A 12941-nucleotide genomic window follows, 5' to 3' on the forward strand; every position below is an offset into this window, starting at 1 on the left:
CTATCACCTACCCAGTACCGTTGAGTGCTTGACAAAGGCCACGTCCCCACCGCCCTCCGTCAGACACCTGTGGAGAGGAGAAACATTAGGGAGGTTCTTGCAGGGCAGGCCCTTCTCCTCAGGCTCCAGTGTCTGACCAGACCGTCCAGCCTTGGAACAAGGGTAGGGCCTGGGGGAAGCCTCTGTGCAGACCCACGGCTGAAGAAGCACCATGGGGGGCTGATCCCCAGGGCATCATGGAGATGTGGGGTGAGCTCACAGGAGCTGGAGGGCTATCACCATGTGCCCCAAAGCATCAAAAAAGTATTGAAGTTATTTCAATAGTGAAAAGTGCTTTCAAACTTCTGGTGAAGGATAAAGGCATAGTGTCTCTTGAGGGACCCTTCGCTGGCTCTAGAACTTTAGGATATAACCAAGCGAGAAGAGGGAGCAAGAAATCAGCCACATGAGCTGCCTGTGCAGGAACAGAGAAAGGAGGCGGGAGAGAGGCCCGTGCACTGAGCGGGTGACACAGCTGCCATGGAGAGCAGAGGGCCCTCGCCACAGAGCACCCTGGGCACCAGGGCAGTGCCTGTCACTTCTGGTTCTGCCTAGCCCAGTGAGAAAACTCTGGGGAGACAGAAAGGGTCCCAGGAGGGGACTTCCTTATCAATGTCACATGAAGAGAGTATGCACTGGCCTGGCCTGGGGAGTCCCAGCTGTGTCACTGAGTTTCTGGGAGGGGATTAGGTACCCTGGATGCCCATTTGCAAGCTGGGCTCTGCTATGGATCAGGGGAGCCCCCCAACCTGAAGACACTGGACACTTAGGAGCCGGGATGGAGAAGCAGCCAGTTTCACTCACTTAAAGGCCCCTGAGTAGCCGAAGTATGGCTCGTGGTTGGAGCAGGCACACTTGTCTGTCCCTTTCCCCGCACACAGTTGACACAGTTTGGGAAATGATGACTGATCCGCACAGGGGACACAGCTACCCGAGAAGAAGTTGGCCGCAGCTGCTCAACACAGAGACACAGAAATACAGGGCATGAGCCAGCCTGGCCAGAGGCAACAACAGCTCCCAGTCCAGGCTCACAAGAGAGAGCCAAACAAAACCAGCACCCCCACAGTTACAGTTTGCCTTTATGAATATGTGTTTGCACTCAGTCATGTCCAAGTCTTTACAGTCCCATGGACAGTAACCCGCCAGGCTCCTCTCTTCATGGGATTTCCCAGGCAAGAGTAGTGGAATGGGTTACTGTGTCCTCCTCCAGGGGATCTTCCTGACCCAGGGATTCAACCCATGTTGCTTGAGTCTCCTGCATTAGCAGGCAGGTTCTTTACCACTAGGGCCAACTGAGAAGCCTCTCTTCAAGACTAAAGGTTTTCAAAAAGGGACACATTTAACCCCTTACTTCCTACCTCCTCCCCAAAAACCAGACTGGCATAGGCCTATGTGTCCCGTTGGACTTGGCCTCCAAGACCAGATGGAGGACCCACCCGGAGAGGTGTAGGCCAAGTTCATAGCCAGCAGATGGCCATTAGGAGAGCTCTGGCAGAATGGGGAAATCATCAGCCATGACATGAAAGCGCCCCAGGGAAGTGGACAAAAGGGCCCAGGAGCCTTGGCCCTAAATGAAGCTCTCTGTTCCCTTCCCCCAGTTCTCCCAGTTCCCCCAGTTCCTCAGGACAGCCTCCGGTGGGGTGTCAGGAGCTTTGAGGGAAAAAGGACTCGTGACAGCTCCCAATAGCTGCTGATGCAGCAGATTTGCCCATTTAAAGCAGGTTAATCTCCCACCTCCACTCCCAGAGTCATCACACTTCATCACCTGACCATGTCTGAATGATGCCAGTGTGGTCCCTGTGGGCATCTGAAGAAGAGATTCCTGCTGAGGGTGCTCACCCTCTTGCCCACTTACCTCTCTGAATAGATTCCTGTGGATCAGGCAATTCCTTGTAAAGTTTGCCCATGGGGACGTTCCACCCAGCAGACCTGCCGAGGCCCGTGTGGCAGGACTTCTTGCCTTTGAGCTCATTCAGCTTGAAGTCAGTGCCCGCCTTCACCACCGCCACAGCGTAGTAGTGAGTTTGCGGGTCTGCGAAGGGACAGTGTAGATGAAAGACTCTCAAACTGCCTCCAGAGAAGCATTGTTCATTACTACTGAGCTCCTGAGCAGGGAAGGGATACCCAGAGGTAACATTTATGATGGATTGGGTCCTAAAGAGGACTGGAAAAGCCTTCCTAGGCTTACAGGGGAAAAGACAGACCACAGAAGAGACATTTGTAATAATCCTCCAGGCACACCCAGGAGCAAGGAAGCTATGTGCAACACGTGCCCCAGTGCTCTTGCCTACACTGGCCTTGCAGGGAGTGTCTGCCTGTGCCTACCAAACGAGTCTCCCTCTGGAAACTGGAACTGTGGCCACAGAGGCCACATTCTTAACTTTCTCTAAGTATTTTTGTTCCTCACACAGACCCAGGAACAGTTGAGTTGCTCTCAGATGAGATCCAAGGCTGTGGGGGCTCCAGGTACATGCTTCTGTGTGGTCTCTCCCCTGCATGTGGTTCTTGGAGAACTCTTCTTTATTCTAAACCCCAATGGTTCAGTTCATTACACACAGCCTGCCTAGGAGGTCAGTGTCATAAGCACCAGTCCTCAACCAGCCCAAAGCTCCCAGAGACCTTGAGTTGTATCTATGGTGACTGACAGGGCCCCTCATTCCCCACTCACTCCCCAATGGGGAAAGCTCATAATGAGACAAGACCCAGTATCTACCAGGAAAGAACAAGGGCTACAAAGTACTTTCTGTGTCCGAGGGAGAACTTACTATCTTTTGGCCCGTGGAACTCTGCCACTACAGGCTTCAGGTTGTTGGGCTTCAGGCCTGCCTCGTACACCAAACCTCCATCCAGTGTCACAGCATCTGCTTCGTTATTCTGAAAGAGAACAAACCAGAGTTCAGTGAAGCCCTTACTTCCAAGAGAGGCCCACCTATACTTGGGTATGTGGAAGTGACTGGTAGTGCTTCTCAGATTTGAGGCCAGACGAACCCTGCGCTTGCCCAGACCTTGCGTAATGCCACAGGCTTCAGTTAACTCAGCTTCCCTGGTGAGGGGTTTTGGCCACCATTTTCCTTATTCCTGCAAAGATGGAATGAATCATTTTTCTCTTTTTCCTGGTGAAGAGTCTAGCTACTGGCCCAGAAAACTATTGTGATTTTCAAAATTGACCTAACTTACAGAGGCTTCGCCAGCAGGCCTCTTGAGGGAAAGCTCCACACTAGACTGGATGCACAGTTCACTCACTACAGGCTCCAAAGGAGCTGCAGTCAAGGACCGCAGTCTCTCTGCCTAGCCACGCTTTTACACATACTTATATTTCAAGCTCAGGTCCAACCTCTTTATCTTGGGCCTTCTGCTGAGATCGTCCTCAGATGTCTCTGTGGAGAACTCTCAATGGGGAAGAGGAGACTTGAAGACATCCTTCTCCACTGCAATTCAGTGCTCAGTACTTTTCCTTCCTGTCCTGGGTCCATATAACCACAGGAGTCTTTTGTTCAGGTACTGGAGCTTTCTCTGGCATTAACTTCATGCTTCTACTCTAAACTGATTGTTTAATGCTCATTATGAGCATTAATGAGTGTTTAGTTCCATTATGACTGAATGTTCATTTAATCAACTACTCAGACATCATTGTCCAACTCAGCTCCATCTTACACATTAAAAAACAGAGGCAGAGAAAGTTTAAATCACCTCCCCAGACCACATAACTAGTAAGTCACATAGCTGGGATGTGAATCCACGCAGTGTGAGTTTATTTCTTCCATTACACTGTTACTTTCTGGGTTTTGTTTTGCTTTGTTTTGTTTTCAGTTTTTGCTTTTACTAATTCTCTTCTTTAAACCAATATTTCATTTGAAGTATTATAGACACCTTCCCACTAGGTCTAGAATTTATTTTCTCTCGAAGTGAGATGTACCATCTTTATATAGACACTTTGTAACATATTTTTATTGCTTTTTTTCTTGCTTCAAACATCTTTAATCAAAATGAATTTTCTTGAATCCCTTGCTAGTACTCCATGAATAAATAGTTCTTATGAATTAAATTATAAAGGAGAAACTATAGCTCTACAATCAGCATCATGTTACAGGTAAATAACAAGAAAATCGTATTTATAAATGAAATATAATAGTAATGTAAGCCCAAATATATATTTGTCTAGCTGAAACTTTTCTTTCAATGGTTGGAGTTGTTTCTGTTGTTTTATTGTAATAAAATAATGTAACGTAAAGTTTATCATTTAACCATTTTTAAGTGTACATTTCAGTGGCAACTGAACATACATGTATGGCAACACGCATGTCGGTGAAGGACTCTTTTATTCCACAACTAGGCTCCTTATATGAAGCAATCTTTATGGCTTTCTTGGTATCCCAAAGGTAGCTTAAACCTCCAGAGACTTTCCTCACCCACCCCACCCACCACAGAATAAAAGTAAATGAGTGAAAAACAGAGCTTTTCTTAAAGCAGTGAGGTTGGGGCTATCTTGGCCCAGACACCAGTATCTTGGGCAGGAATCACTGGGGCCTCAGGGGCTCAGAAATCAAGAAGCCAAGGCCTAACTCATGTGGCCCTAACTCCACGAGGGCCACAGGGATTCTGAAGGGAAAGTGAACCCCCAGGAAAGTGGAGGATTAAAATCAAACATGACTTCCTAAGTGCAGATAACCAAACGCAAAAGAAGGGAAGCCACGACGCATCAACAGGAGCAGCAGACTTGGGCCCTCAAGGACTGTGGAGTTTGGAATGGTCAGAAACAATGGAGGAGAGCTATATGGGCTTTATGTACAAAGTGAAGGCCATAATCACAGAGATAAGCATAGAAAAGGAGATTATCAGGAATAAAAAGAAAAATTAACTTGTACTTCTAGAAGCAAAAAATGTAATCATTGAAATTTGAAAAGTGAATGAACAGGGAACAAGTTGATAAGACAGATTAAAATTGAGAATCAGGGAACTGAAAGTTATATCTGAATAATTCATCCTGGATGAATTCGGTGCCCATCTGTGCCAAAAAGAGGTGCAGAAACAGAAGCTATGAAAGAGAGATTAAAAGATATGGAAGCTAGATTAAAGAAAGCCTAACATGTGTCTTCTTGGAAACTTAGAATTAGAAAAAGAAAGAAACAGAAGAAAGGCAGTACTTTTTCCAGACCTCCTGAAAAACATGATTCCACAGATCCAACATACTCTAAGCAAGATAAGTACCAAGACTCCCACAACTGGAAATATCATGGTGAATCTGGGAAACATCATCAACCAAGGACATGAAAAGTTATCCAGATATGACTAAAGGAGAAACAGGATGATACCAGACTTCTCAATGACTACAATGGAAGTCAGGAAACAGTGGAAATATTTTTAAATAGTGTAAAAACATCAAACTAGAATCGTATATTCAGCAAAATTACCATTCAAGAATGAAGAAGAGACCAGCATTTGCAGAGAAAACAGGCAAGCAACGGAGAGAGTTTAATACCAAGAAATTGACTCTAAAGTATCACCAAAAGAACACATTTCAAAAGCAAACATCCCAGAAGGATGGTTGGAAACATAAGAAGGAATAGTAGCAAGTTCCCTGGTGGTCTAGTGGTTAGGATTTGGCCCTTTCACTGCCATGACCTGAGCTTCATCCCTGGTTTTGTTATTGTTTTCATTGCTGAATCATGTTTGACTCTTTTTGACCCCATGAACTGTAGCCTGCCAGGCTCCTCTGTACATGGAATTTTCCAGGAAAGAATACTGGAATGGATTGCCATTTCCTTCTCCAGGGGATCTTCCCCACTCAGAGATCAAACTCGCATCTACTGTCAGGCAGATTCTTTACCACTGAGCCACCAGGGAAGCCCCAATCCCTGGTTGGGGAACTGAGATCCCACAAGTCACACACCATGGCCAGGATTTTTAAAAGCTTAAAAAAAGAAAGAAACGGTAAATAGATTAAATGGCAAAAATGTAGATAAATCCAAATTTCTCTCTCTGTGTGTCTTCCTTCCTCTTTCTAAACTTTTGGGCACAAACACAGACTTACACTGATGATGCTGTGAAAGTGCTGCACTCAATATGCCAGCAAATTTGGAAAATTCAGCAGTGACCACAGGACTGGAACAGGTCAGCTTTCACTACAGTCCCAAAGAAAGGCAATGCCAAAGAATGTTCAAACTACTGCACAACGGCACTCATCTCACACGCTAGTAAAGTAATGCTCAAAATTCTCCAAGCCAAGCTTCAACAGTACGTGAACCGTGAACTTCCAGAAGTTCAAGCTGGATTTAGAAAAGGCAGAGGAACCAGAGATCAAATTGCCAACATCCACTGGATCATCAAAAAAGCAAGAGCGTTCCAGAAAAAATCTATTTCTGCTTCATTGACTATGCCAAAACCTTTGACTGTGTGGATCACAACAAACTGTGGAACATTCTGAAAGAGATGGGAATACCAGATCACCTGACCTGCCTCTTGATGAACCTGTATGCAGGTCAGGAAGCAACAGTTAGAACTAGATTGGAAAAACAGACTGGTTCCAAATAGGAAAAGGAGTACGTCAAGGCTGTATATTGTCACCCTGCTTGTTTAACTTATATGCAAAGTACATCATGAGAAACACTGGGCTGGAAGAAGCACAAGCTGGAATCAAGATTGCCAGGAGAAATATCAATAACCTCAGATATGCAGATGACACCACCCTTTTGGCAGAAAGTGAAGAAGAACTAAAGAGCCTCTTGATGAAAGTGCAACAAGAGAATGAAAAAGTTGGCTTGAAGCTCAACATTCAGAAAACAAAGATCATGGCATCCAGTCCCATCATTTCATGGCAAATAGATGGGGAAACAGTGGAAGCAGTGGCTGACTTTATATTTTTGGGCTTCCAAATCACTGCAGATGGTGAGTGCAGCCATGAAATTAAAAGACGTTTATTCCTTGGAAGGAAAGTTATGACCAACCTAGACAGCATATTAAAAAGTAGAGACATTACTTTGCCCACAAAGGTCTGTTTAGTCAATGCTATGGTTTTTCCAGTAGTCATGTACGGATGTGAGAGTTGGACTATAAAGAAAACTGAGCACCGAAGAATTGATGCTTTTGAACTGTGGAGTTGGAGAAGACTCTTGAGAGTCCCTTGTACTGCAAGGAGATCCAACCAGTCCATCCTAAAGGAGATAAGTCCTGGGTGTTCATTGGAAGGACTGATGTTGAAGCTGAAACTCCAATACTTTGGCCACCTCCTGCAAAGAACTGACTCCTTGGAAAAGACCCTGATGCTGGAAAAGATTGAAGGCGGGAAGAGAAGGGGACGACAGAGGATGAGATGGCTGGATGGCATCACCGACTCAATGGACATGCATTTGGGTCAACTCAGGGAATTAATGATGGACAGGGCAGCCTGGCGTGCTGCAGTCCATGGGGTCGGAAAGAGTTGGACATGACTGAGTGACTGAACTGAACTGAACAAACTTACACATGCATACACACACGTACTTAGTTATACAATATGTATGTATACTGTCAAGAAATACATGAAGTATCTACATTACAGGGTTAGCTAAGAAAAGACAGACATAAAACATCAATATAGTCCAGAGTTCTCTTTCTGTTTCAGAAAGAGTTGGGGGGTGGGTGGGTTAAGATTATTTTACTGTTAACACTTTGTTAAGCTAAAATTTTACAGTACAAATATAAGGGAAGTCATTAAAAAATATAAACAAATCGCTTAAATTTTCTTCCAGTGGGGGAAAGGTGGAATAAAGGGAACACAATCCAAATGAACACACACATGTGCAAACTCAATTTTTAAAAATCAGAAATCTGGGGGAAAGGAGGACTATGAGAAATCAAAAAAGTAATATAGCAGAAATAAGTACAAATTTATCATTAATGAAAGCAATAATTTATTAATGGTTTAAATTTACCACACAAAATAAATGAGACTACCGGATTTCATTAATAAACAAAATCCCCAGCAACACACCATTTTCATAAGACACACCTGAAGGATAATCACACAGGAAACTGAAAATAAAGGAATGGAAAGAGACATAGAAGGACAATCCTAGTTAAAAGAAAGTTACTGTAGTATGTTAATGTCAGAATAATAAACCAGTTAAAAAGCACTGCCAGAGACACTGATTAATTTATAATGATAAAATATCAAAATCACCAAGAAGTATACGGATTATTCTTTCATATACGGCTGGTGACAGTGGAAATTTGAATAACCACATTGCATTTGCTTAAAAACCCAAATACATTTGGCATTATTTTTGAAGTCAAATACTCACACATCCCATGGCACAGAAAATCTGTTTGTACATATATATTACAGAGAAACGAGTAATACTTGTGTACCAGGAGACTTATACAAAAATATTCCTCAAACCCTGATTAGAATAACAAAAAACTGGAAACAATCCAAATGCCTAATGACCAGAAAAGAAAAAATAAATTGTGGTACACTAACACAATGGACTTTTGCAGAGCTCTGAAAATGAATGAACAATAGCTGTATTCAACAACATGGGTGAAATCCTAGTATAACGTTGAGGAGGAAAAACCAAGTACGAGAAGACAACACACAGTAATGACATGCTTATAAAATATTTTAAGAAGCAATACTATGCAATCATCCACGTATACCCATACAAGTCTTTAAATAAAAAGCAAGAAAGTTTAGGGATTCTGTTTGCTCTGGATAGGGAAACACATGGGTAGTTCTAAGCAGGGTCAGAGGGTTACACTGCCCCAAGTGATGAGGTTCCTGCAGAATCCATGCTGCCACACAGTAGCCCTAGAAGTCAGCTACTGGCAGTGGTGAAGTTTTGAGAACCTCTGGTAGGTTTAGTATTATTTCATATTATTAATGTATTTTAAAACAAACAGGGGTAGGCATATACCAAATCTGAAAGTCAGTCATAAATCAAGAGTTATAATTAAGCCTGGATGGTAACTGAGGTTCAGCATACACACACACAACAGCCCAGTTATTTATACCAAAACACTGATTCCTTCAGTTAATCACGCTTCATCTGACTGAGGCTATGTCTGCCTCTCACTCCTTCCAGTCTCCTGCTTGCTCTGCTCCTGTCACCCTAGCTTCCCTACAGAAAATCAAACAAGCCCAGCTCTCCCCTGTCTCAGGCCCTTTGCACATGCTATGGTTCACTACCTGACGTATTCAACCTGTAGCTTTTGGCAGGCTTACCCATACTTATCCCTGGGGTCTCAGATTCATTGCTCCCTCTCAGGGAGATTATCATTGACACCCAGACCAGAGCAAGTTTCCTCTGAAAGTTCTGTTTCTTTTCCTCCATTGTACATCACACAATTTGAAATTTCGTGTCTACTTGTTTGCATGTTTTTCTTCTCTCCTGACTGGACTGTAAGCTACTCAAGAATCAGGACCATGTGTGCTTTGTGCTTAAAGTCACCGCTGCAGCCCCCTTGCCCAGCACAGGGTCTGACCCATGTTCAGATGAGCAAGAACAATGTTGAACAAGTATTCTGGAAAACCTAGAACAAAAGGATCAGCCATCATCTTCAGTCATGACATTGTATTCCTCTCCGTCATGCGCCTCAATCGTCTGCTTCTTGTGATGCATCAAGAACCTCCAAAACAGCGTTAGATGGTCATTTTGAGAGCATGCCTTTCTTCTCTGAGTTCACAGAACTCAGTGGGTCAAAAACAGCCCCCCTTTAGAGTATGTTATATGTTGCTTTAAACCATTAAAGATGACTGCTTCTATTTTCAGTTCTAAAATGATTTTACTCTCACGAGGGGCTGATTGTTCCACACATCAGTCTCCTACCTGTGAGTCCAGGATCATTCCAAATGACAGGGAAGAGAAAGTGGGTTTTCTTCCACTCTCTTTAAGGCGGCAGTGACTTACCGAGATAGCCTTGATGCAATCCATGTGTGAGGTTTTCTTCACACAGGAGACAAAAGGACCAGTCTCAAAGATACGAAGCATATTTTCACGAAAACTGGCACACTTATTGGCCTCATGAGTTGAAATGGTGCACCATCTCACAGTTTTCTCAGAGTCCGCCAGACACAGCCCTAGGGGAGAGAGGCCAGAGGTCCCTGTGTCAGTGGGAAGGACAGCAGCAGCCTCTGGAGGGTCATGGAGGCTACTTCCTCTCAATTCTCTCCTGTTCACCCCACTCCTGTCCATGAACAACAAGGGCAGAGGTTCCACTGCTCTCTGAGTCTGGGGACAAGTGACAGGTATTCTAATGGCCTCTTAGTTTCCCACTGACCAGCATGTGCTGATTAGAGGGATGCTGGCTTGACTATTAGCTCTCAATTGGTGACAACAACCTGTTCCTCTGTGTTCTCTGAGCCTCCTTCGTTCACCTCATGATGTGTGGCCTGCATGGAATACAAACTTCTACATCCATGGGGGATTTTTAGTTACATCAAGCTGTTGGTTCAATGCTATAACTCTGGGAAGCCAGCAGGGTAGAAATTATGTTTTCTAGTAATTAGTATCTTTCAGAGAGTGATGCTTTACCCAAGATTACCTAGCCTCTTAATAGCTGAGTGGTCTAGAAATCAGGTCTCCAGACTTTGGTCTCTGCCCAGGTAACAAAAGAAAATAACATTCTGAGTTGTTTTCTATCTGCTTGGCCAGAAGAAAGGGATAAATGATTGATGGGGCAATGAATTTGCCCAGATGCTCATCTGTCATCCTCTGTTCTAGGAAAAACTAGAAACTCCACATATTCAATGTTTCCCTGTTTCCAATGACTCCTTCTTCAATTTCCATAACAAGGCCTTTGGACTGTCACTAGGAGAAGCTAAAGCCAGCCATGTCTGTGAAAATGAATCCCCATGGTTGCAGATGTGTTGTCCCCATCATATGAGCATTTGGCACTCTCGCCAAAGCCCTCTGTCATCTCCACTCTGTGGATCAACAGCACAGGGCTGACTCAAAGCTGATGAATATCTATGATGCACAAAGCAGGAGATGGGGAGGTAATGTTTCTCCAGGCAGGATAGAAAAAGAGGGGCCACAGGGAATTTACTCTCCCAATCACCCTTGACCCCATCTCCACCTGTGGGGTATCGAACCAGGCAACAAGGGTCAGTGGCAGACTTCCCCAAAACCACTCCTCCAGACCCTCCCCAAACCATCCCTCCTGAGGTCCCAAAGACAGGTGTTTGTCCTCAGTCATGTATTAACCTTCCACAGCCTTGTGAGAGCCTCTCAGGTTGGGAGTGGGAAGGGTAAAGGTAAGTAAGGTGGGTTTATCTCAAGGGATAACTTTTTCAAGAGAGTCAAGTAACTAAACACAGAAGGCTCCAAAGGTAAGATAAAGGCACCACGAGTGGCTAGCAGAAGTTAGAGGGCAACGGGGGCCCAACAGCGACAGGCTGTGAAACGCAGCTCTGTGCAGCAAGGTCCACTCCACCAGTGCCTGGATCTGTGGCCTTACTTACTTCCACGGGACCCTCCCAGGTCAAGCCGCACTACCCATCAAAGTTTGGCTTCAAATCCCAGACTCAGAACCCTTCAACAGACCTGTCTCATTAGCGTGGCACGGTCAGCAGCAAGGGCACTCATGCATCAGACTGTCAGTGGAGGTGGGACCAGCTATGGGAAAGCCTTGACGGCCATCCTAAGCAGTTTGGACTTATCTGAGGCCGCAACAAAGGGATTCGATAAACCGGGATGGGAGCGCTCTAATTTACTGTATTCCGCTACCACAAGATTTACTGGATAAGAGGAGAAAGCAAGGGAAAGGGTGGCAGAGGTACCAGCCGGACCAGAAGGTGCGCGCAGGCGCAGAGCTGTCCCCCAGGCAGTGCTGAAGCAAGTGCAAGGGTACGGCGGGGAGAAGCGAAGTCCCAGGCTTCCAGTTCCAGCTCCCGCGCGGAGCCCAGGGAGGGTGCAGAGGGCTCCGAAATGCAGGGGCCGCCCGGGCCGGCGACGCTGAGGGCCTTCCCAGCGGCCACACTCACCCAGAACCGCGCAGGCTAACAGAGCGCGGACAGCGGGCCTCATCCTCCCCGGTCTGTAACGTGGAGTGCAGAGCACAGACCGACCGGCTTCTGCGTCGTCTCCCTGCGCCCCGCGCCCCTATATCTCCCGCGGGGCTGGCCGAGCACAATCCTTGACCCCTTGTGTTTGCGCAGCCCGCTTGCCCAATCTCCCCTCAGCCCTCCCCCTTCATTCCTCGCCGAGGCTGATCACCTCATTTCCTGACCTCTGGAACAGACCCTTGGGTGGAATCCAACAAAAAAGTGCTGATTGGAAGGGAATGAAAGAAAAATCAACCCGTTGTTAAACTGTGCTTGCTCTGTACCAGGAGCAGAGCTGCAGCCGGCTGGTGTGAGGGTGGCTCTGCTTCTGAATCGGGGGAGCCAGAGATGGTCCTAAATCAACCTCTGTGCTCATTCCATAGAAGAGGGAAGCCGACTGCCCCAAAGGCAGACTAGAGTAGGAGGAAAACAGGCAGAGACCTTCCTGGGAGAGGGTGTGAGAGAAGAATAAGCTGATCACAAGTCAAAGACAACAGGCTCATCCCTTTTCACTTGTTTCCGGATGTATCCAGAAACCCTGCTGCTTCTTGGGCCCTTAAAACCCCAAGGACGAGTTTTCATCCCTGTGTACCCTCCTGAGCACAGGATCCTAGACAGGTTACCTGCCTTCCCTTCATGCAGACTGCTGAGCACCTTGACTAGGGACAGAGTCACAGGAGAGACAATGTCTCTCCCACAAGAAGCTGTCCAGGCGTGTGGTCAAGACTCTGTGACACTCAGGACAAGAGACTCATGAACACAAAGAAAGGGACCCAGGAGAGGATGTGGCCTGATCTCAATGCCCTGTTTCATCCCCAGCTCCCTCCAAAAAAAAGTGGTCTCCAAACCATTTTGATCACCCATACTTATCAGGAAAAATAGT

At 45.7% G+C, this 12941-nt stretch overlaps 1 protein-coding gene across 1 annotated transcript in view; it reads right to left on the reverse strand.

Annotated features, from left to right (window-relative positions):
* The window catches only part of LOC129547692 (serotransferrin), a 39359-nt gene extending 27198 nt beyond the window's left edge, over positions 1–12161 (reverse strand). Inside the window, exons 1-6 of the mRNA XM_055413478.2 lie at positions 11999–12161; positions 9924–10093; positions 2805–2913; positions 1895–2071; positions 844–991; positions 12–67 (exon numbers count right to left, since the gene is read on the reverse strand). Of these exons, the coding sequence (XP_055269453.2) occupies positions 12–67; positions 844–991; positions 1895–2071; positions 2805–2913; positions 9924–10093; positions 11999–12041 (703 nt within the window). The 5' untranslated portion in view covers positions 12042–12161. The remainder of the gene's footprint in view (positions 1–11; positions 68–843; positions 992–1894; positions 2072–2804; positions 2914–9923; positions 10094–11998) is intronic.
* Positions 12162–12941: the final 780 nt, after the last annotated feature.

The sequence above is a fragment of the Moschus berezovskii genome, chromosome 1 (assembly GCF_049115385.1).
Source record: "Moschus berezovskii isolate FMDL1 chromosome 1, NW_MosBer_1.0, whole genome shotgun sequence".
Taxonomy (NCBI): Eukaryota; Metazoa; Chordata; class Mammalia; order Artiodactyla; family Moschidae; genus Moschus; species Moschus berezovskii.